At 48.7% G+C, this 24806-nt stretch overlaps 1 protein-coding gene across 1 annotated transcript; it reads left to right on the top strand.

Annotated features, from left to right (window-relative positions):
- Nucleotides 1–1473: 1473 nt before the first annotated feature.
- Nucleotides 1474–23656, top strand: LOC142918211 (uncharacterized). The gene is made up of 4 exons (XM_076062341.1): nucleotides 1474–1888; nucleotides 12644–13629; nucleotides 18185–18392; nucleotides 23002–23656. The coding sequence occupies exons 1-2, from the start codon at nucleotides 1474–1476 to the stop codon at nucleotides 13543–13545; spliced, it is 1317 nt and encodes a 438-aa protein (XP_075918456.1). The 3' UTR covers nucleotides 13546–13629; nucleotides 18185–18392; nucleotides 23002–23656.
- Nucleotides 23657–24806: the final 1150 nt, after the last annotated feature.

Below are 24806 nucleotides of genomic sequence, written 5' to 3'. Positions count from 1 at the left end.
TTCAACACCCAAGTGTAGGTTGTGTTATGTTACGTTGAGTTTCTGAATAAAGTGTTGCTCCCAAGACAACGTCTGCGACTCAGTTGAACTCGTTACACTTGGACCTGGCATGCATCCATGATGTTGTGTGGATGTGCCGATGCCGGAACAGCGTGTTGGTAATTACAAGCCCATGGGCTGCACAAAAATCTATCAGCCTCTTACCGTTGTTATTGAGCTGATCTGGCCCATGCCCTCCAATCACTCCAGACCAGGTGCTAGCATCATGACCAACTCGGGCATTGAAGTCACCCAACAAGATGACTCTATCCCGAGGGGCCACTTTAGCCAGTATCTTTGACAGGAGGTCATAGAAGCCATCTGACTCATCGGCCTTGCCTGCATCCTTCCAGATGTTCGTCTTCAGTGGGGGCATACATAACCACGACCACCACTCCTTGCCTCTGGTTGATGGGAAGGCGAGCCCAAAGTAGCCTGGGGATTACAGCATCCCACACCTGACCGCCACACTCCCACGCCCCCTTCATTCTTTTGTTCAGAAGAAGAGCCATTCCCTGTTGTTTGGCAGTCTCCTGCCCCGAGTAAAGGACTGTCCACCCCTCATGGTGGCAGGAGCCAGAGCCGGTCCCCTGGACCTCCTGAATACCATAGAGATGCAGGCGGTACCGGTCCAGCTCCCAACAAAAGAATGGAAGCCTCTCCTCCGCAATGAGCGTTCGAACATTCCACGTGGCCATCCGTAGAGGCTTTTTGTTGTTTCTGAAGAAGCCCCGAGGATAAAGATTCAATCTCCTCGCTCCGCCAAATGGGGTTTGGCCAGGAGACGTCATAGACGCCCGTACCCCTGGTGCCTCCGGCACAAACTTAATAAATGCATTACCTCGTATTTTAGTGGTAGTTAATTGAAAGTGGAGGGGTTACCAGTCCCTCGCACCGGTCCAAAGCCCCCTTTTGGCCATTGTGGTGGTAACAAATGCCATGAAGGGAAAGGCCAATCTAAATTGGCCCTCCCCCCACGGCACTGCCCACCACAATTTTGCCGTCCGGCACCTCGAGGAGGTAGGGGGTTGTTTTTGCCGGACAATACACACACACGGACATACATACACATACACATACATCCACACACGTGTACATACATACACATACATAAACAAAGACCCTCCATATAGCCTCAACAGACTGTAGGGGCAAGTGCTGTTAGCGAGCACCTATGAAGAGACCGGAACGGCACACGAGGGGGTTGGTGGCAAGCACAACGCCCGACCACCTTTGTCTGCTCAGTGGCGATGTTTACACACCACACCAGGTACTCAATTGAGGCTGAGTACACCTAGGGGAGGCCCAGGACCATTTCAGATAATCTTCACCGGTGTTGGCCACGAGCGGGAATTGAACCCGGGTCGCCGGGTTCGTAGCGCTAACCACTACTTTACCACTACCCATCTTGGTGTGGGGGTCACCTGAGTCTCGATGTTGTGCCCTTTGAGTGCCGAGCGGATGAAGTGCAGCACGCAGTCCACCAGCCCCTCGCACTGCCGCATGCTCAGCCGCCTGTCCGGGTCTGCCGAGCTCAACTCCCTGCAACGTCACCGCCGTGACGTGAACCCTGACGTCCCCGTCACGTCAACCGCGACATTCCCGTCGCGTCCACCGCGACGTCCCCGTCAGGTCTGCCTCGGCGCGCCTTACCGCAGGCACGCCAAGGCGTTGCAGAACGCCGCGGAAGGCGAGGCGGGCGAGCTGAGTGAGGAGGGTGAGACGGGCGAGCTGGGTGAGGACGGTGAGGAGGGTTTGTCTCCAACGTTGCTCCTCCAGCCGCTCTCTGGCACCAGCACGAGCTCCACCAGCGCCGGGAGGCAGAGCTCCACCAGCGCAGCCCTCAGAGGCTCGTGGCACGACAGGTTCCACAGCGTGCCTGGGGTAGGGGTGGCGAGGGTGGGTGGGTGGTGAGTGTGAGTGGTGAGTGTGGGTGGTGAGCATGGCGAGAGTGGTGAGCCTGGTGAGAGTGGTGAGCCTGGTGAGAGTAGTGAGCGTGGTGAGAGTGGTGAGCGTGACGAGCGTGGCGAGCATGGGTGGTGAGTGTGGGTGGTGAGTGTGGGTGGTGAGCGTGGGTGGTGAGTGTGGGTGGCGAGAGTGGGTGGTGAGTGGTGAGTGTGAGTGGCGAGAGTGGGTGGTGAGTGTGGGTGGGTTGCTACCGGTGATCTTCTCCAGGGTGTGAGGGTTGTGAGTGCGTCCCAGCAGGCTGGCGAAGGCCGCGATGCCTCCATTGTTGCAGAGGGCCAATGCGCCAACATGGTTGGAGCTGAGGACTTGCAACACCTCACATGCATATGCACGCACCTGTGGGGGCACGGGGAGATGAGGAGATGCACAAACAACAACCGCCATACGCCACCAAGTGGCGGTGATGTCACCACGACGCTTGTGCCAGGCTATGTGCACCTTGAGGCCACGTGAAGTGTCGAACGCCCGCTGGCAGAAGGTCAAGGGACAGACCCAGGTGCCACGGGTCGACTGACTGAGATGACTGGCTGATGCACCGCCTGTGCCCCCTCCTGTGCCAACCTGCTGTGCTTTAGCCATCCGGCGCTCCGCTCGTTGTTCTGAGCGTCGCTCCTCCGCCCTCCGTTGTTGTTGGAGGGCGACTGCCTCCAACTGCCCAGTAGCGTCCTTCACGAGCCTCCTCCACAGAGGCCGATTTTTACACCGCTGGTACCAGTCATCGGGAAGTCGACTCAGCTCCACGTCTTCTTGTACCACGTCACTCCATCTCTTCTCTAGCCCGTGCTGCGCACAGACAAAGATACCCCGTATAGCCTTAACAGACTGTAGGGGCAAGTGCTGTTAGCGAGCGCCTTTAAAGGCCGGCACAGCACACGAGGGGGTGGGTGGCCAGCACTATGCCCGGCCGCCTTTGTCTCCCTAGCGGCGATGTTTACACATCCCTCCAGGTACTCATTTGAGGCTGAGTCGACCTACACACACACAGACACATATCCTTGTGCGCCCCACCCGTGGTCTCACCTGGTCGTCGTCCTCACGGTCAGTGAGCAGCGTGAGGAGTGAGCGCGGCGTCCCAGCCGCCCTCACCACTGCCACCGCCCACTCCTCGGGTTGCTCGCAACCACCACTGCCACCACGGCCACCACCCCCACCAACACCACCACCACCGCCACCACCACCAACACCACCACCCCCACCACCACCAACACCACCACCGCCACCAACACCACCACCGACAACACCACCACCACCAACGCCACCAACACCACCACCAATAACACCACCACCAACACCACCACCAACACCACAGCCAGCGGCGGTGGTGTTGGTGGTGGTGCAGCAGCAGCAGCAGCGTCTGAGAGCGCCCAGGAAGCCGAGCCACCAGCGGCACAGCGGGGAGCCAAGCGGCAGTGCGGCAGTAGCAGCAGGGACAGCAGCAGGAGCAGCAGCAGGGACAGCAGGGGCAGCGGCGGCAGGGGCAGCAGGGGCAGCGGCGGCAGGGGCAGCAGCAGCAGGGACAGCAGCAGCAGGGGCAGCAACAGCAGGGGCAGCAGCAGCAGGGACAGCAGCAGGGACAGCAGGGACAGCAGCAGCAGGGACAGCAACAGCAGGGACAGCGGGGGCAGCAGGGGCAGCAGCAGCAGCAGGGACAGCAGCAGGGGCAGCAGGGACAGCAGGGACAGCAGGGACAGCAGCAGCAGGGGCAGCAGCAGCAGGGACAGCAGGGGCAGCAACAGGGGCAGCAGGGACAGCGGGGGCAGCAGGGACAGCAGGGGCAGCAGCAGCAGGGACAGCAGGGGCAGCAACAGCAGCAGGGACAGCAGAAGGGTCAGGGCGCAGAGCGTGAGATAGGGAGGCCGCGTTGGCCATGGTGGTGACAAAGTCCTCGTCCTGGGGGGGAGGGAGGGGGAGTGGGGGAGTGGTGAGTGTACTAGTGGTGAGTATACTAGTGGTGAGTGGTGAGTGTACTAGTGGTGAGTAGTGGTGAGTGTACTAGTGGTGAGTGGTGAGTGTACTAGTGGTGAGTAGTGGTGAGTGGTGAGTGTACTAGTGGTCAGTGTACTAGTGGTGAGTGGTGGGTGTACTAGTGGTGAGTAGTGGTGAGTGGTGAGTGTACTAGTGGTGAGTGTACTAGTGGTGAGTGTACTAGTGGTGAGTGGTGAGTGTACTAGTGGTGAGTGTACTAGTGGTGAGTGGTGAGTGTACTAGTGGTAAGTGTACTAGTGGTGAGTAGTGGTGAGTGGTGAGAGTACTAGTGGTGAGTGTACTAGTGGTGAGTAGTGGTGAGTGGTGAGTGTACTAGTGGTGAGTGTACTAGTGGTGAGTGGTGAGTAGTGGTGAGTGGTGGGTGTACTAGTGGTGAGTATACTAGTGGTGAGTGTACTAGTGGTGAGTAGTGGTGAGTGGTGAGTGTACTAGTGGTGAGTAGTGGTGAGTGTACTAGTGGTGAGTAGTGGTGAGTGGTGAGTAGTGGTGAGTGGTGAGTAGTGGTGAGTGTACTAGTGGTGAGTGGTGAGTGTACTAGTGGTGAGTAGTGGTGAGTGTACTAGTGGTGAGTAGTGGTGAGTGGTGAGTAGTGGTGAGTGTACTAGTGGTGAGTGTACTAGTGGTGAGTGTACTAGTGGTGAGTAGTGGTGAATGTATTAGTGGTGAGTGTACTAGTGGTGAGTGGTGAGTAGTGGTGAGTAGTGGTGAGTGTACTAGTGGTGAGTGGTGAGTAGTGGTGAGTGTTGAGTGTACTAGTGGTGAGTGTACTAGTGGTGGGTAGTGGTGAGTGGAGAGTAGTGGTGAGTGTACTAGTGGTGAGTGTACTAGTGGTGGGTAGTGGTGAGTGGAGAGTAGTGGTGAGTGTACTAGTGGTGAGTGTACTAGTGGTGAGTGGTGAGTAGTGGTGAGTGTACTAGTGGTGAGTAGTGGTGAGTGTACTAGTGGTGAGTGTACTAGTGGTGAGTAGTGGTGAGTGTACTAGTGGTGAGTGGTGAGTGTACTAGTGGTGAGTGTACTAGTGGTGAGTGTACTAGTGGTGAGTAGTGGTGAGTAGTGGTGAGTGGTGAGTGTACTAGTGGTGAGTGGTGAGTGTACTAGTGGTGAGTGTACTAGTGGTGAGTAGTGGTGAGTGGTGAGTGTACTAGTGGTGAGTAGTGGTGAGTGTACTAGTGGTGAGTGGTGAGTAGTGGTGAGTGTACTAGTGGTGAGTGTACTAGTGGTGAGTAGTGGTGAGTGTTGAGTGTAAACTCACCAGGCGATGCTGAACCCCCCAAACCCGGATCCAACTCCACACGACGAACCGGTTCCAAACACAAGTCGACAAGGTATTGATTCAGACTCTAAGTCGATTCCTCATGCAATTCAATGAGCAATCGAATTCTAATACAACTCTTCAATCCGATTCCCCGTGCAAGTCAATAGGAGTCGATTCTTAATGCGTTTAAAAAGGAGTCGACTCCTCACGAAACAATGTTGAGAATCAATTTATACGGTGGCGTCACGGAGGTAAAATAAAACAAAATAAAAGAAAACAATTAAATCACGACGTTTTGGAGGCAACACAAGTCTCCTTCTTCAGGTGGAACAGACACAACGGTGTACTAGTGGTGAGTGGTGAGTAGTGGTGAGTGGTGAGTGTACTAGTGGTGAGTGTACTAGTGGTGAATAGTGGTGAGTGGTGAGTAGTGGTGAGTGGTGAGTGTACTAGTGGTGAGTAGTGGTGAGTGGTGAGTAGTGGTGAGTGGTGAGTGTACTAGTGGTGAGTGGTGAGTGTACTAGTGGTGAGTGTACTAGTGGTGAGTGTACTAGTGGTGAGTGTACTAGTGGTGAGTAGTGGTGAGTGTACTAGTGGTGAGTGTACTAGTGGTGAGTAGTGGTGAGTGGTGAGTAGTGGTGAGTGGTGAGTGTACTAATGGTGAGTGTACTAGTGGTGAGTAGTGGTGAGTGGTGAGTAGTGGTGAGTGGTGAGTGTACTAGTGGTGAGTGTACTAGTGGTGATTGGTGAGTGTACTAGTGGTGAGTAGTGGTGAGTGGTGAGTAGTGGTGAGTGGTGAGTGTACTAGTGGTGAGTGTACTAGTGGTGAGTAGTGGTGAGTGGTGAGTAGTGGTGAGTGGTGAGTGTACTAGTGGTGAGTAGTGGTGAGTGGTGAGTAGTGGTGAGTGGTGAGTGTACTAGTGGTGAGTGGTGAGTGTACTAATGGTGAGTGTACTAGTGGTGAGTAGTGGTGAGTGGTGGGTGTACTAGTGGTGAGTGTACTAGTGGTGAGTGTACTAGTGGTGAGTAGTGGTGAGTGTACTAGTGGTGAGTGTACTAGTGGTGAGTAGTGGTGAGTGGTGAGTAGTGGTGAATGGTGAGTGTACTAGTGGTGAGTAGTGGTGAGTGGTGAGTAGTGGTGAGTGGTGAGTGTACTAGTGGTGAGTGTACTAGTGGTGAGTAGTGGTGAGTGGTGAGCAGTGGTGAGTGGTGAGTGTACTAGTGGTGAGTGGTGAGTGTACTAGTGGTGAGTGTACTAGTAGTGAGTAGTGGTGAGTGGTGAGTGTACTAGTGGTGAGTGTACTAGTGGTGAGTAGTGGTGAGTGGTGGGTGTACTAGTGGTGAGTGTACTAGTGGTGAGTGTACTAGTGATGAGTGGTGAGTGTACTAGTGGTGAGTGGTGGGTGTACTAGTGGTGAGTGTACTAGTGGTGAGTGTACTAGTGGTGAGTGTTGAGTAGTGGTGAGTAGTGGTGAGTGTACTAGTGGTGAGTGTACTAGTGGTGAGTGTACTAGTGGTGAGTAGTGGTGAGTGTACTAGTGGGGGAGTGGTGAGTGTGCTAGTGGTGAGTGTACTAGTGGTGAGTGGTGAGTGTACTAGTGGTGAGTGTACTAGTGGTGAGTGTATTAGTGGTGAGTGTACTAGTGGTGAGTGGTGAGTAGTGGTGAGTAGTGGTGAGTGTACTAGTGGTGAGTGTACTAGTGGTGAGTAGTGGTGAGTAGTGGTGAGTGTACTAGTGGTGAGTGTTGAGTAGTGGTTAGTGTACTAGTGGTGAGTGTACTAGTGGTGAGTGGTGAGTGTACTAGTGGTGAGTGTACTAGTGGTGAGTAGTGGTGAGTGTACTAGTGGTGAGTGGTGAGTGTACTAGTGGTGAGTGTACTAGTGGTGAGTAGTGGTGAGTAGTGGTGAGTGTACTAGTGGTGAGTGTACTAGTGGTGAGTGTACTAGTGGTGAGTGGTGGGTGTACTAGTGGTGAGTGTACTAGTGGTGAGTGGTGAGTGTACTAGTGGTGAGTGTACTAGTGGTGAGTGGTGAGTAGTGGTGAGTGGTGAGTGTACTAGTGGTGAGTAGTGGTGAGTGTACTAGTGAGTAGTGGTGAGTGTACTAGTGGTGAGTGTACTAGTGGTGAGTGTACTAGTGGTGAGTGGTGGGTGTACTAGTGGTGAGTGTACTAGTGGTGAGTGGTGAGTAGTGGTGAGTGTACTAGTGGTGAGTGGTGAGTAGTGGTAAGTGGTGAGTGTACTAGTGGTGAGTGTACTAGTGGTAAGTGGTGAGTAGTGGTAAGTGGTGAGTGTACTAGTGGTGAGTGTACTAGTGGTGAGTAGTGGTGAGTGTACTAGTGGTGAGTAGTGGTGAGTGTACTAGTGGTGCGTAGTGGTGAGTGTACTAGTGGTGAGTGTACTAGTGGCGAGTGTACTAGTGGTGAGTAGTGGTGAGTGTACTAGTGGTGAGTGTACTAGTGGTGAGTAGTGGTGAGTGTTGAGTGTAAACTCACCAGGCGATGCTGAACCCCCCAGACCCGGATCCAACTCCACACCACGAACCGGTTCCAAACACAAGTCGACAAGGAATTGATTCAGACGCTAAGTCGATTCCTCATGCAATTCAATGAGCAATCGATTTCTAATACAATCTACAATCCGATTCCCTGTGCAAGTCAATGGGAGTCGATTCTTAATGCGATTAAAAAGGAGTCGACTCCTCACGAAACAATGAGAATCAATTTGTACGGTGGAGTCACGGAGGTAAAATAAAATAAAACAAAAGAAAACAATTAAATCACGACGTTTCGGAGGCAACACAAGTCTCCTTCTTCAGGTGGAACAGACACACCGGAACATCAGTGTCAAGCGGACAGCTCAGTGACACAGAATTAGTAAAGTTGGACTACATGTTTATTTCTCGAAAGCATTTTGGCTGTAGACCAGTGTAACAAGTCAAAAATTTAACTGGAGGCTTTATTTCTTCCAGCACAAGACGCATGATATGGTAGCTGCAGTAAGCCACCCACCGCCGACACACACACACCCACGTGTATTTGTGGATGCACTAAGCCGACACACACACACACACCTGTACTTGTGGATGCACTAAGTCCGACACACAAACACACACCTGTACTTGTGGATGCACTAAGTCCGACACACACACCGACCCATCTGTACTGGTGGATGCACTAAGTCCGACACACACACACACACCGACCCACTGTTCTGGTGGATGCACTAAGTCCGACACACACACACCTGTACTTGTGGATGCGTTAAGTCCGACACACACACCGACCCACCTGTACTGGTGGGTGCACTAAGTCCGACACACACACACACCTGTACTTGTGGATGCACTAAGTCTGACACACACACACCTGTACTTGTGGATGCACTAAGTCCGACACACACACACACACCTGTACTTGTGGATGCACTTAGTCCGACACACACACACCTGTACTTGTGGATGCACTAAGTCCGACACACACACCTGTACTTGTGGATGCACTGAGTCCGACACACACACACCTGTACTGGTGGATTCACTAAGTCCGACACACTCACACACCGACCCACCTGTACTTGTGGATGCACTAAGTCCGACACACACACACCTGTACTTGTGGATGCGTTAAGTCCGACACACACACACCGACCCACCTGTACTGGTGGATGTCCTCGAAGGACTTGGAGTTGTTGATGGCGAAGACGCAGAGGAAGTGCTGGCGGTCGGAGACTGAAATGGTGGCGGCTGAGGAGCTTGTTCACTAGCTCACTCCTTGTTTAAAAAATGTTGCTTTGAAGGTCTCCCTCTCAAAATAACGCTCCCAAATAATCAACAGATATTGGTAGTGTGCTGCTATCGACCGCCTAGTGGGAAGGATGTTGAAGCTGCGTCTGCACTGAGAGAGCTTTTTGGGCGCCTCCCTAAAGGTGAAATAGTTTTAGTGGGTGATCTAAATTGGAATTGGCTAAACCCGCCGGCCGTGGCCACACATTTTGCAGATGAATTTAATCTGTTTCAATTAATAAATGTCCCCACAAGACCCAACCTAAAATATTCGGGACAGTCAACTCTGCTTGACGTCCTATTGACATATGCCCCTCACAATTTCACACTGACTGGTGTTCTGGGTAATAACCTTAGTGATCACTCCTTCATTTTTGGAGTGAGATCATCAGCCAGACCCAAAGCCCCCCTAAATTGGTTGAAAAGCACTCTATGAGACACTTCAGCACTCAGGCATTTGCTAATGATGTGCTTCACTCGGATATTGACAAGGTCTGTGATATCCCCAACCTGATTACGGCTTGGGAGACTTTCAGGTACACGTTTCTCCAAATTCTTAACAAGCATGCTCCGTTGGTTAGATTTAAAACTAAATGCAACCGCCCACCATGGTTTGATCATTTGATTACAAAGCTAATGAAAACTAGGGACAAGGCTTGGGCATGTGCTGAGAAAAGTAATTTGGTCAATGACTGGCTAGAATACAGGATTTTAAGGAATAGATGCGTCAAAAAAAACGGCATGCAAAAAATGCCTACTTTTTCTCCACTCTCCTGGAATCACATGGAAATGCCAGGATTTTCTTGAAAACAAATATATCGAAAAGGCATCCAAAACAGACAATCTGCCCGTTGAGCTTAACCGAAATGGGGAATATTTTTCAGATCCCAAAAAAATAGTTGACAATTTTAACCTTCATTTTTCTGAAGCTGGTAATCTTTTTTTATAATGTATTGGGAGTCACCTCTGCTCATGCAAATTCCTACACCCCTGTCCAAACATTAAACGAATTTAGTTTCCAGACAATCCACGAAAGTAATGTTCTGAAACAACTGTCTTACCTCAAAGGGTCTTCCTCTTCCGGAGCAGATAGTATTCCCGTCTTTGCTCTACTAACTGTTGGTCACCTAATATACAAACCTATAGCCCATATTTTCAACCTGTCCATCAAAGAAGCATCAGTTCCTCTAGAATGGAAACATTCCTATGTCCGTCCACTTCACAAAGGGGGCCCTAAAGATGATCCAAATAACTACTGACCTATCTCAATTTTGTCCCCGTTGATGAAAATTTTTGAAAAATTATTGACCTACCAAATTAGCAGTTTCCTGTCCACCAACAATCTACTACATCTAAAACAATCTGGGTTCGGAAAAAAATACAGCACCACATCTGCTGCATTAGACTCTCTGAATCACATTTACAGTAGCCTTGATAATAAGCAGTACTGTACCTGTCTTTTTCTAGACCTGTCCAAAGCTTTTGATACAGTAGACCACAACACCCTGCTTAGTAAATTAAGTTCCTCGGTTTTTCCGAAAACACAGTAAAATGGTTACAAAATTACCTCTTTTCTCGCACCCAAACTGTATTCACAGATGGTTGGAGGTCAAACAGTGTTAAGATAACAAAAGGGGTTCCACAGGGTTCCATCCTCGGCCCCCTTTTCTTCTCTCTTTATGTCAATGACTTGGGCACTGACCTGGATCATTCCAGGGTAAATCTTTTTGCAGATGACACAATAGTGATTACTGCTGGCCACTCTCCGGATGACGTGATTGCTAAGCTACAGGGTGATTTCAACAAACTACAACATCAGCTAGTTGCTCTTAAACTAGTCCTGAATACCTACAAAACCAAGGTGCTATGCTTCTCACCAGGACTAAAGCAGGAAGTCATGTTTCCCCAATTACATTCCTTAAATAATTATAAAATAGAGCAAGTCAAGATCTATAAGTATCTTGGGGTCATCCTGGATTCAAAACTGAATTTTGAAGATCACATTGATTATATTGGTAAAAAGACACAAATAAAAATTGGTTTTCTGTATCGACACAAGCACTGCTTCCCCCCAATGTTCCGTTTGGAATTGATAAAAGCTACCATACTGCCTCTACTTGACTACTGTGACATCGTGTATAAATCAGCCCCAAGTACTGTACTGAAGAAGCTTGATTCCATCTATCACTCGGCCTTAAAATTTACATTGAACTGCACATATAGGACTCACCACTGTGATCTCTACATTGGGTCAAACTTAACGTCTCTTAATGTTCGACGGCTTGTGCACCAGATCTTATTTATTCACGATGTACTTACAAAAAAATCCACAGACTACCTGCTGGATCTCCACTCTATTTCAAATAACAAATTTGACCTCAGGTCTTCGCTCATTTACCAGCTTCACATTCCCTATTGCCGTAGGAAGGGCCTTTGCTATTGATGCCCCCAGAGTCTGGAATGCTATTGCCAATAAACTGCAACTTGAATCGCTACCAATGAGATCTTCTCTCAAAACTGCTCTCGAGGAGTTGTACACCCCTAGCTGCCACTGCTATTCATTGGCGTAACATAAAATAAAATGTTTCGCTCCGGATGACGCTCCAAAGTATTATCTGTATTTTGATTTAGCGTGCTGATCTTAAAGGTACATTGAGTAATTTGATACTCAGACCGATGCATCTGTTGTTGTGGAGTAACTCATGCAGCCAACTATGGCTCTAGGATTTGGTGTTACATGTTATTTATGTAGTTAATTGTAAAAATTCGGTCACAGTCCCTGTGATCACTGTTACGCTGCAATTATGGCTTTATTTTTTGGTGATTTGGAAAACGTTTTTAGGTTTGGACATGTTTGTTTTGTTGTAGTACGGAGTTAAACTGATGGCCTTAATCTAAGTTGTTGTGGTTGTTGTTTGACTTGCATCCCACTGGGATTTTTTGCACACAGCGTTGGTGTACGGCTAATTTTCAGGAATATTTTGCTGTTTTTTTCATGGATTTTCTGTTTGCACAGTCACATAGTCACTTTAAGATGTTTTTCTTGTTCGTGTTTTTGTTTTTTTTGTTTGTTGTGGTTGCACCCGATTCAAGAGCCGAATCGCTCACAGGGCTAAAATAAACTGAAAACTGAACTGGGCCTTCAAACCGTCACGGAGAGACGTGGGTGGAGGAGGGGCGGGGTTTGAAGGGGGCGTGGTGGAAGGAGGCGGGGCGGGGTGGAAGAGGGCGGGGCGGTGCAAGGGGGCGGGGTGTAAGGGGGCGGGGTGGGGGTGTAAGGGGCGGGGTGGACGGGGGGCAGGGTGGGCGGGGTGGGGAAATGCCCCTCGGTTTAAAAAAAGCCGCGTATTTCTATTGGTCGAGAAGCATGCACGTGACCCGCTTTATATTTCATGCAGTTCACATTCCTGGTTCTTTCGGTAAAGTCACGTAGATAGAAAATAAAAATTAAATTAAAAATTACTAAAATGAAACACAAAGCAAAAAACCCACGACGTTGAGCGGAAGAGAAACAAATCCCCCTCCCCCCACAATCCCGCCCACGTGGCGCTACCCAGAGTGCATTGCAGTGCCAGTGGCGTGTCCGTGAACACGTGGGGGATACGCCGTGAGTTGTTGCCATCATCATCAACACCATCATCATCATCAACAACACCACCATCATCATCAACATCACCATCATCATCAACACCATCCTCATCAACACCATCATCATCAACATCATCAACACCACCATCATCATCAACAACAACACCATCATCATCATCATAAACACCACCATCATTAACACCATCATCACCATCATCAACAACACCACCATCATCATCATCAACACCATCATCAACATCACCATCATCATCAACACCATCATCATCAACATCATCAACATCATCAACACCACCATCATCATCAACATCACCATCATCATCAACACCATCATCATCAACACCATCATCATCAACATCATCAACACCACCATCATCATCAACATCACCATCAACAACAACACCATCATAAACACCACCATCATTAACACCATCATCACCATCATCAACAACACCACCATCATCATCATCATCAACACCATCAACATCACCATCAACAACAACACCATCATCATAAACACCACCATCATCATCAACACCACCATCATCAACACCACCATCAACACCACCACCATCAACACCACCACCATCAACACCACCACCATCAACAAGACCATCATCATCAACACCACCAACATCATCAACACCACCACCATCAACAACACCACCACCATCAACACCACCACCATCAACACCACCATCAACAACACCACCATCATCACCATCATCAACACCACCACCAACACCATCATCATCATCGTCGTCGTCTCACGATCCGGGCCAAGTTCCCCCCTCCCCCCCCTCCTCCTGCCCGGCCCCACCAAGGCGGCCCCACCAGCCCCTCTCGTCGCCCGTAGCCAGAGCCGGCGACCATGGCCACTTGGGCGGCCTGCATGGGCGTCAGGATGAGCTTGCTCTCCATGGCGGGCATCCGCTACGAGGGCATCCTCTGTGACATCAACACGGACGACTCCACCGTCGTCTTGGCGAAAGGTTACGCACTGGGGGGTGGGGGTGGGTGGTTCACGGGATGACTGTGGACACCGCGAAGCTGCGGGTTAGGGGTTTAATGAAGCCGCTTGAGTCGTCCTAACAGGCGACTCGCTCGGGCAGCAGCAGCAGCAGGAGGAGGAGGAGGCCTTGGGACTGGGGAAAGTTTGCCAGGAGGAGGTGAACGTGTCGGCGACGTTGTCGCCTTCTGGACAGATTGGTGTGGGTGTCGTGGGGTCAATGTGTGGGGGGGGTATTAAAGAGGGGTTTGACCCTTTTCAGGGCAATCAAACAGGAGGTGTTAAGATGCTCAAACGACAAATAAGATAGTCTTTGGTTTTTTTCGGTAAAGTCACGTAGGTGAAAAAAATCAATAAAATAAATGAAAAAAAATAAATGAAATCATGATTGTATTGGATTGCTGTATGTACTTTTGCGTTTTCAATTAACCTGGATTTGTAAGAGAGTCCTTAATCTCAGTGGGAATTGCCCAGAAATGTTTAAAATAACAGCCATTGATACGTCACGTGGGGGTCAGACATTTGTGACGATGTGTGACGAGGGGCGGTGGGGAGTTGAGAAATGTGACGTCACATCAAAATTCGCAACTTTAAATATAGACAACACGTTCTACTTATCTTGGTTATTTCGGTAAAGTCACGTAGAATGGAAATAAAATAATAAAAATAAAGCAATAACATTTAATTTTCAATAAAATTTTATTATGTTTTATTATTTACTTTATTTGATTTTTTAATAAAATGTTATTTTATTATGTTTTATTTTATTTCCATTCTACGTGACTTTACCGAAAGAACCAATAAGATGGATCCCTGCAGTCACGAAAGCTTTAAATCAAAACGTTCTACTTAATTAAATAGACTTTTTAATAAATGTTTTCACCTACAACATCAGAGTGCAGCGCCACATTAAATACGCGCTACAATGATAATAGTTTAAAGAGATTTGAAGCATGTTTTATATTTTTTTTTTGGGGGGGGGTGGCAAAAATCGTCCAAAATCGCGCGACGTCATTTATGGCCGGCGCCTCTAGCTGTACTGGGGCAAAGTTCTTCAACTCGTCACCCGCTTAATCACGAATGTTCTGAGGTTGTTGTTCTTGCTGGTTCTGGGTCGCAGTGGTTTCAAGTATTTTTCAACGAAGGTTATTGGGTGCACAGCCGTTTCAATACGGGCACACATTGTTTCGTCCATCTGTTTGCGTTTCTCCCTTGGCAACGGGACCTCGTTGGCTAAACGTTGATGTTTATAAGGGCAGGGGGTGACCAATAAAGGTTTGAATCGATCTGTAACAATCTAGGGGCACTGATAAGGGGTTGACAGCTATGCCAACACGAACGCGCGATTAACCCCGTTGACCTGAAAAAGTTCGTGGTTTCGGTGCGTGCGCGTGTTCAAGTTTCAAGTTTCATTTATTAGGTATACCCCTGTGAGCCATGCGGCTCTTAAGTCGGGTGCAACCGCAACAAACAACATTTGAACACAGAACATCTTAAAGCGACAACGCGTAACAGAAACATTCTGGAATAAACCAGCAAATATTCCACACAAAAAAAAACTTATTAAAACGCTGTGTGCAAAAATCAAGTGTTGAAGCCGGGTCGGTAGTCACAGGGCAATGAGACGTGGCTGGTCATAGACGGCGCGTGACCCGGCCAAAGAGCCCGGCGGTGCCACATAAGGGGCCGTCCATAAATGACGTCACGTGATTCTGAACGATTTTTTTGACCCCCCCCGCCCTCAAATATGACGTCACAAAGCTCTGCCCCCTCCCCCCTCACCCCCCCCCCCCCGCAAAAAAAAAAACACGCTTCAAATCGCTTTAAACTATTGTTGTCATTGTAGTGCGTATTTAATGTGCCGCTGCACTCTTATCTTGTAGGAGAAAACATTAAAAAGTCTAATTAAGTGGAACGTGTTGTCTATATTTAAAGTTGCGCATTTTGATGTGACGTCACATTTATCAAACTCCCCCCCCCCCCCAGTCGTCACACATCGTCACAAATGTCTGACCCCCCCCCCCCCCCAGGTGCGTGACGTCATTTCTGGACGGCCCCAAAACAGTTAATTTGGAAATGTTCCAGATTCATTTTTGCCTTCATTCACAGATTTGGGCCAACGGCACCTGTCGGGATTAAATTGGCACAATGGAGAACTTCTTCTTTGCGACGGTGATGATAGCGATTTGTGATGTTGATACCCATAAACATTCAATACCTGCAGGCATATGGCTAATGGATGACAGGCTATTGGTTTTAATACAGCTAAGACGTAATAAAATAAAATACATATAAAATAAATTTCATTTATATTTTATTTAAATAAAAATAAAATAAATTTCATTTTGAGTTTATGTTTTATTTTTTTTATTTTATTATTTCCCTTCTATGTGACTTTACCGAAAGAAACCAGAATATTTAATACAGCTTGTTGCAGGAAATAAATGAATCTCAATTTTTGGCTTGCAGAGTTGAGAAATGTGTGCAGCTCGAAACCCCGCGAGCTAGATTTGATTCCTGGCTACAGACAACGTCGTCGGTGGTGGCTTTGTATCCCAACACATTCTGGGCTTCGCGTAGGTAGACTGCCTTCAAGTGAAGTTACCTGGTGCGGTGTGTAAGTGAAAAAGATGATTAAATCAGCACTGGGGAGAATGAAGGTAGCTGAACCAGCTAGAAACTATTTTAAAGAATTGTTTAGGTTGCGGGTAAGGCCCACTTACTATATCGCTCTTTCAGAAGCGACCTGCCCACAAATGGTAGGTAACGCAACGAAGTGGCTTAGCGCGTGGGAACGTTTAGCTGCCAAATACTCTAAACGGATTCACAGATTTGGGCCAACGGCACCTGTCGGGATTAAATTGGCACAATGGAGAACTTCTTCTTTGCGACAGTGATGATAGGGATTTGTGATGTTGATACCCATAAACATTCAATACCTGCAGGCATATGGCTTATGGATGATGGGCTATTGGTTTTAATACAGCTAAGACATAATAAAATAAAATACATATAAAATAAATTTCATTTTAATTTTATTTAAATAAAAATAAAATAAATTTCATTTTTATTTTATTATGTTTTATTTTTATTATTTCCCTTTTACGTGACTTTACCGAAAGAAACAAGAATATTTAATATAGCTTGTTACAGGAAATAAATGAATCTCAATTTTTGGCTTGCATGGCTTGCAGAGTTGAGAAATGTGTGCAGCTCGGAACCCCGCGAGCTAGATTTGATTCCTGGCTACAGGATCAAACCCCACGACCTATTGTACTCCAGGCGAGGTAGTTAACATCTTGCCACTGCAGCAGTGCCATGGTTTAGGGGAGCGGTGGCACAGTGGTTGATGCGCTGCACCACAAACCCGCCTACGACCCACCGGGGTTTGATTCCCACTTACGGCCAACGCCAGGTGACGATTATCTGAAACGGTCCCGGGCTTTTCCTGAGGTCTATCCAATGAGCACCTGGTGCGATGTATAAACATCGCCACTGGGGAGAAGGCGGTCGGGCGTGGGTCTGGCTTCCCCACCTCCTCCGTGTGCTTTGCCGGCCTCGTAGTTGCTCGCACTGCACTTGCCCCGAACGTCCGTTAAGCCTTTAAGGGACATCTTTGGCAACATGTTGACAAAATGTGGAAAAAAAAGTCAACGCTGATCGGCCGCATTTCGGGCAAATTTTCCCTTCACGGCACTGGAATCGAGGAAGCCAGAGATGGTGGAGAATACGAGGTTGGAGACTGCACTTCACACTCGGGGGGCTTGATGAAAGTTGCATTTGAGAGTTACAATAGTTAGCTAACAGTGGTAGCTGTGGAGGGTTTTTACAGGTTGAGGAGGAGGAGATGGAAGAGGCTACCAAGATCCGAGCCCGGGTGCCAGCGTGCCAGTGGCTGAATTGCGCAACCCTTGGCACCTGATTGGCTCTCGGGTGATGACATCGCAATTATCCCTCCTCCTAAGACCGAAACGGGAGAATCTCTCATGGTAGCCTGATGGCTTACAGAGGTTCTCTGTAAGCCATCTGGCTACCATGAGAGATTCGTTCATGAGGCTATCCACATATACAAACACAGAGACAATTTCAACCGAGAGGAAGGAATTCTGGCTTAGCAATCATTGGAAGGATTTGATAAACCATTCCGGGTCTTAATTGATTGTTCACGCTTACGGTGGCTTTCAGACCGCATCCATCATTTTCGTCTCCCCCCTCCTCTTTTCTGAACATAGATGGACTTGTCCATCTGAATAACTGCCAAATCGCTCTCCGTGGTGCTAATGTAAAAAAAAACCTGCCACTTTTAAAAAAAAAATGTCTTGCTGTGGTTTTTACACCTGATGATGATTGCTTGTCTTGCAGTCGAAACGTCGTGAGAATTTTAAAGTTTTATATTTTTATTATTTTATTGTTTCCCTTCTACGTGGTGGTGACTTTACCGAAAGAACCAAGAAGGTGCATAAGAAGTTTGACATGCGTACGTCGTCCGTCGTGATTTGTTCTAATCGCTGCCTAACCCACCCTCACCCCCCGTCCAGTCCTCGCCGGGCACCCCGGGGGGGGGCGCTGCTCGCTGCCACACGTGCGGTATCGGAGCGGCGGCGAGCTGCCACTCCGCGCCGGGCACGTTGACCGGACCCCCCCGCGGTGCCACGGGCGGCCACCCGGGCCACGCGCGGCACGACGCCTGGGCCACAGCGGTCGGGCACCGTCCCTTCGTGCAGCCTGCGTACGGAGGAGCTGCGGGTACGGGAGGGGGGGGGTGCGGTGTGCGGTAAACATCGGCACTGCAGGGCTGCACCTTTGCCCTCTTAATGCCACGTGGTTTCCGTTGCCCAGTGGCCTTGCCTCGGGTCGTTTTCGCCTTTTGCTCGTTTAGAGGCAACTGCGTGATTTCAATGCGATCTTAATTGAACGCAGTTGAGTTGCAGCTATCTTCATGGAATTATTTCCGTAAGCGCATGCAGGAAAATAAAAGGCTCTGTGTATAACAGCTCGATGATGATGATAATGCGTAGTGCATGCGGACGAGCATTTTTGTTTTTACTTTGCGCTTGATGGTGATACCCAGTGATTGTATTTTAAATTGTCGCCTTTTCAAAATAACCCGTCATTTAAAGCGTTATTATTTGGTGCCCTGTCAATGAACTGCTCGGCGAAGGCCGCGCTGTCTTGTCATGCGGGGTGGGGTGGTTATTTCACCTGCCACGCTTCACTTGTGCGGTTGTGGTGAATGGGAAGGTGGGGAGCCAGCCACCGATTTGGATATAATTCGCTCGTGATGTGGCTGAGAATCGAGTTATTTTTTGCGTCGTTGGGTTCGTAGTTGTGCGAGAGCCACTCTTCTACCACGAGATAATACAAATGTGGTGCTAAATGGGTTTTGTTGTTTGCAATAACGGCGTTTATCAAGAAAGCCGCTTTATTCAATGATCATTTGTGGTAAAGTGGCTTCTGAAAAAGTGCAAATATAGCTCGGTGTCTTGCCTGATAAAAAATAAAAACGTTTTAAAATTACCCCTCTTCCACAACTTAACCCAATTAAGATTTGCACCAACAAAATTTAACTGCGGCTTCAAGGTCCTGCACGATGCATTTCTCCATGGCGATGATGAACGAAGACTTTCTTTTTTAAAATCTGTGGTTTTGTGAGAAACGAGGTTGCCAGAGGCAACTTGCTATATTGATCTCAACGAGGTGCTATCGTGGTGCTGAGGTTGTGGCCACCCTGTTCACTGGCTGGGTATTGAGAGAAGAGAGGATTTCTGATCGGATCTCCACCTGCATCTTTTACCAAACACCTGATGCCCGATTTTGTAATGCCTCCCTGAGGAAGTCACGTGACTTGTGTGGCCATCCCTGCTGAATCCCTTACCCTCTGCCCCCAAACCCCCCCCCCTGTGAAAATACCCTGCTCCGTGGAGGATGATAGAGAGACCCTTTTAAGGTATTGTCCCTGATCCCATTTTTCCATTTGTCTGCTCTACCCCTTTCTATTCCTCTTCCCATTCATTACGTCCTTGACTCTACTCGCCTTCTCGTGGTTGTAGCCATGGGTACACTTCTAGATTTAAAGCTTTCGTGACTGCAAGGATCCATACTCTTTGGTTCTATTCGGTAAAGTCACGTAGGTAAAAAATAAAACAACAAAAATCACGACGTTTCGGCCACAACACAAGCGGCCTTCATCGGGTGAAGGGATCAGGCTGTCTCGAGGACAGCGCTGGAGTGAAACACAGCCACGCTCAGACCGCGACCTTTAAGCTGTGTGCGAGGAAACAAGGTGCCTTGACAAAGGAATTAGCATAAAAATTAGCATTTGATTGGCCGACTTAGCATAGAGGTGGTGTACGTGCGGGTGAACATGCCGTTTGGCGGGGGGGGGGGGGGGGAGTTTACCTATTGATGGTGTGAATGGGGAATTTTTAAGAGCTGCGAAAATTTGGGGTACCACTACTTGAAAAATATACTGTACCATTGAAAATTAGTTTAATGTTTAGTTCGATTTAGAACATCTTTCCAATGGTTGCTTAATTTGAAACCATCTTCTCGGTGAAGGGATCAGGCTGTCTCGAGGACAGCGCTGGAGTGACTTTACCGAATAGAACCAAAGAGTATGGGTACACTACCGCATTTGCTCACATAATATAATTTGCGTATTATATCGTGAAAAACTTCTCAATCATCATTTATATAAAATCTTAAACATGACTAGATTTTTTTTATCGATCAATCGCATGCCAAATTTAATGCTTTTGTACGATCTGACCTGCTGGAGGGCTACATGTATAGTGGCCTTATTGACGTCGGAGACTGTTTACTTGAGGCAACACGTATTTATTACAGACACTTCTGTTACAGTTGCGAGTCTTATACTTGAAGAGGTAACGGCCTCTTCACCCGTACTTTATAGAGGGAAACGTTCCCCGAGCTTTAGCCCACGCTAGCTCCCTGGTTCCCTCTATCCTGTTCCTCTCCCGGGAGGCTATCTGACCTGGCCCAGCTTCGGCGCAGGTCCCGATCACCAGCCACACGAGTCCGGCCCTCAGAGGGACATCGGCCCTCGCGGCTCCGGTGTCGCACCCTGGCTTGCTTTGCCCGGCCCTCAGAAGGTCAGCGAATCAAAGGAGTTCCAGGGTCTGGCTAGTCAATCTTCGTTCTTCACTGGCTCTTCATCTTGCTTGAGTTGAACTGCCTCTCAGCTCCCCGGGTCCCACCTTTTATACTGTCTCTCACTGAGGGGCGGGGCTGGGAGTGATCACAGCATCCCCCACAGCCCCCCAGGGTGGTGACCGTAGCGGACGTGTTTGTGGCCACCGTTATACAACCGCGTGTCACCCTCCCGTAACACCTCTACACGTGTTTGGAAGATCAAGAGGTACAAGAATGGTTATGGCCAAGATTGGTACAGGTTTTCTTCAAGTGTCAGAATGTCCTCTTGACGATTCTATTTGGATGCCACGGTGGCTAGGAGATGTTAACTCACTTTGCCTGGTATGCAGCAGGAGGTCTGGGGTTCCATCCCAACCCCGACGCCTGCTGCATATTTGGAGTTTGCAAGTTCTCCCCGTGGTCATGTGGATTTTTCTCCGGGTCCTCTGTTTTTTTTTCCCTCCCACGTTTTTAAAAGCATGCGTTTTAGAGTATTTTGCTGCTATAAATGTCTACACGATAAGCCACTTCGTTGAGCTATCCATTTGTGGTGGCTGTCTCGGCCTCACTACGCTGCGTTGCATCACTGTCCGAGTAGTAAACCTTCAGAGCCAGGGTGACCATCCGACTCCAACGTATTTAACGAATAGAACGACATAAAACTCATGGGAAAACACAGCACAAAATAGAGCATCTGTTAATACTTGCAATATCAATATAATTAATTAACACTGCAACATCATAACATTGTCTTGGACAACATGAATCTCAATCATAGGTCCTGGATGGACCAGGCACCTACATTAGCACTGAATAGCTCTACAACAAGAGAATAAGCTACTATGTTCAATAAGGTCACTTTGTGTAATCACCATACTGCAGCCCAAATGTACAGCGCTGCTGCACATAACACTGAACTGTAGACGAGATACATCTTCATCCTTGCTCTCAAGAATGCATTAAAGTTACATGGGCACAAGTCTGGTTCGACTTATCTAATTACAAACAACTATTCACAATAATGCAAGTGGCAGGCTTCGTTGTTAACCAGGCCTCCATATTTATCGTAACAATTTAACAGCATTATAAAGGCATTTACAGCATTATAACGGCAATCCTAACATAACAGGAGTCCCAGTAATTATAAGAACACGAAGGGGTTTGGTGGCCAGCAGCACGCCCTGCCGCCTTTATCTCCCCAGTGGCGATGTTGACACCCAAGCAGTTACTCGTTTGGTGGCCGTGAGCGGGAATCGAACTCGGGTCGCCGGGTTCGTAGCGCAGCGTAGCGCTAACCACTACACTGCAATGCGTTACGCTTACACACACACACACAGATATACACAGATACACACACACACAGACACACACACAGACACATACACACACAAACAACGCTAACCACTACACTGCAATGCGTTACGCTTCCACATGCGATGGTCACGTGACAGATTTGACGCCACAGCTCACTTGCCGTGCAAAAAATCTATACATTATTGAGCTCCCCGCCCCCCCCCCTAAAAAAAAGTGTATTTTTTATCATTTTTGCGTGGTGTACAGTCTGGTAAGTACCCACATGGCCAATTTCCAGTTGGTTGCAAGTCGGGAAGTACGCTAAACATTTTGAACAGGCACACATTCACAACTTTGCCTTTTATATATATGGAGATAAACGAACTTGCAGACAATGATTCTTAAAGTCCCACAATGAGCAGATGCTTCCGTCTTCGCTGAGATGCTAATTGTGCCTCCATTTTGTACTCTTTGTAATGACTGACACCCCTGCCTTGCCTCGTCGCTTCGAGACCCTTAATGCGTCACTTCCAGGTCACGTGACCAAACTCGACACCATCATATCAGGAAGTTCCTGTGTAAACACAGCCCCATATCTGCCGTGGGGCAGAACAGTGGCCATGTCTCTCCGGAAAGAGCGCTGCATAGCTCCGTGGGCCTTACCTGATAAAATACAAATGTAGAGTAGTTTCTTTCAAATGGAGTTGGTTGGCAACGCTCTCGTGCCCAATTTTAGAGATTGACGAAGGGAATTGGATGGTTTGGAGAGGCAACTTGTCACCAAATCTTGGCCTAAATCGGGACCACGCAAACCAAATTCTCCAAATGAGAATGGAGCCCTTTGTGGGGTCGACGATGATCTGTTGGTTTTGCTTCTTGATGTCGGCAATGCTTGCTTTTGTTGTTGCAGGTTGCAGAGAACTTCCTCCCAGAGTGTACATATATTGGGGGTTTGCTTGATTTAAAAAGTTAAAATTTGTTGGGTCTGAAGAAACGTTACGTAGAGGGGTAGTGCAAGGACTGTATGTGGGTTGTGTTAATTGATATGCGATTCTTTTAATGTCTATGGTGTGTAAATAAGATACACACCTCGTTTAGTTGAACACTTTACACATTTATAATTGTAAGTATAGTTTTAAACTTTAGTCTAATGGGTGTGGTAAAACATTTCTGTAAAGTCGGACTTAACTTTAAAGCTTTAATTGTCTCCTAAAATTGGTTATTTTGTGCGACCGGTCTTAAGCTGTAATGAGCATGGACATGACAATTTAATTGAGTTTTGTTTGTATTTCACAAGGCAGCATTAAATGTTGCGGAATTTATATCGGTGCATTCGCTGTGGTGAAATGGCCGGCAAATAATTAAGTTGGCCAACTGTTAGCTTTACAACATTGCTTCGTTGAATTTTTACTGCATTGCTTTAGATTCCTGTAAACTTTGTCCGTAATGTAGTACAATGCATGGCTTTAACAGGATCGGGGATGGTGGGAGGGGGGGGGTTGCTGTATTTGAAAAAAGTAAAGTGCATTTCAATAAATTGAGGCATCTGTTCCAGCTTGAGGGCCGATTTTGAAAATTGAATCTGTGCTTGGTATGTTATGCAGCGTGGTGTGGCAGCCCAGCCCCAGCCTGCCAAGGTGCCACCTCGGCCGGCTGGGCAATCTAGGCGAGGCCGGGGGCTCTGCACGAGACTAGGCCTCACCACGGTACTCTGAGTAAGAAGTTAACTGCAATAGAGTCGGTATATACTACTGTTGAGTCGGTAGATACTGCTGCAGAGTAGATGCTACTTTAGAGTAATTAAATACTGTTATAGAGTAAGCAGACACTGCTATAGTCAGCTGATAATACTATAGTCAATAGATATGACTATCGATTCCATAGATACCGTGGTGCCACAGCAACGGAGCAACTCCGCCGGCGCCACCATCCCCTCGCACCCCTCCACACGAACGTACGCACACTCCCACTAAACACACACACACACTCACGTAGGGTCTCGAAGGGGGAGGCCTGGCCCACGGGCTTTCATCCGAAGGGCCCCTAGCAGGGATGTCCCCCGGTTTCCCATTGCCAGGAGATTGGCTGACCCCCCCCCCAGGCCGGATTACACGGCGGCCCCCCCTAAAATCAGCTTTAAAAAGTCGCAGGGGCGCATAGTGCTTTACAGACTGGCCGCAATGAAGCGCACGCAACACGGGAGATGGGGCCTCGAGGGCAGAACACTCCGCTGGCAGCGCAGACGTGGAGGTGGGAGGGAAGTTCCTAGCCACGCCGCGGGGTGGGGAGGACCGGGTAGGGAGGACCGGGTGGGGAGGAGGGGGTGGGGAGGAGGGGTGCGTAGACAATGGGTCAAGGCGCAACGGAAATTCACGCTCCAGGTAAGGGCGGGAACATCGGTTTAAAATCGAAATGTAGGCGCTCGATTGGTCTGCGCAGGATAACACCACGTGACCCTGGATCTTCGGATTCCCAGGGCGTCAAAGGGAGGGAGGTGAAAAAACGTTCAGGTGGTTCTCCTCCAGCCGTCCAGCCACCCCAGTCTGACTCCCGGCCGCTCGCGGCGTCCGAGGGACGCTGGCGAGCGCCGCTACGACTCTACCCCAGGCGGAGACCTCTTGGATCATCGTCCCTCCGACTCCCGCAGCTTCCGTGCGACACCGTGAGTGCATCTGCGAGTTGAGAAGTAGAGTGTGGGGGGTACACCCAGGGATT

Source organism: Petromyzon marinus, unplaced genomic scaffold (assembly GCF_048934315.1).
Source record: "Petromyzon marinus isolate PM22_M1 ecotype Great Lakes invasive population unplaced genomic scaffold, UKy_Petmar_22M1.pri1.0 PM_G_Scaffold_57, whole genome shotgun sequence".
In the NCBI taxonomy this organism is placed as follows: domain Eukaryota; kingdom Metazoa; phylum Chordata; class Hyperoartia; order Petromyzontiformes; family Petromyzontidae; genus Petromyzon; species Petromyzon marinus.
Note: the sequence above shows the minus strand (reverse complement) of the source record. Positions and strands in the feature narration are given on the sequence as shown.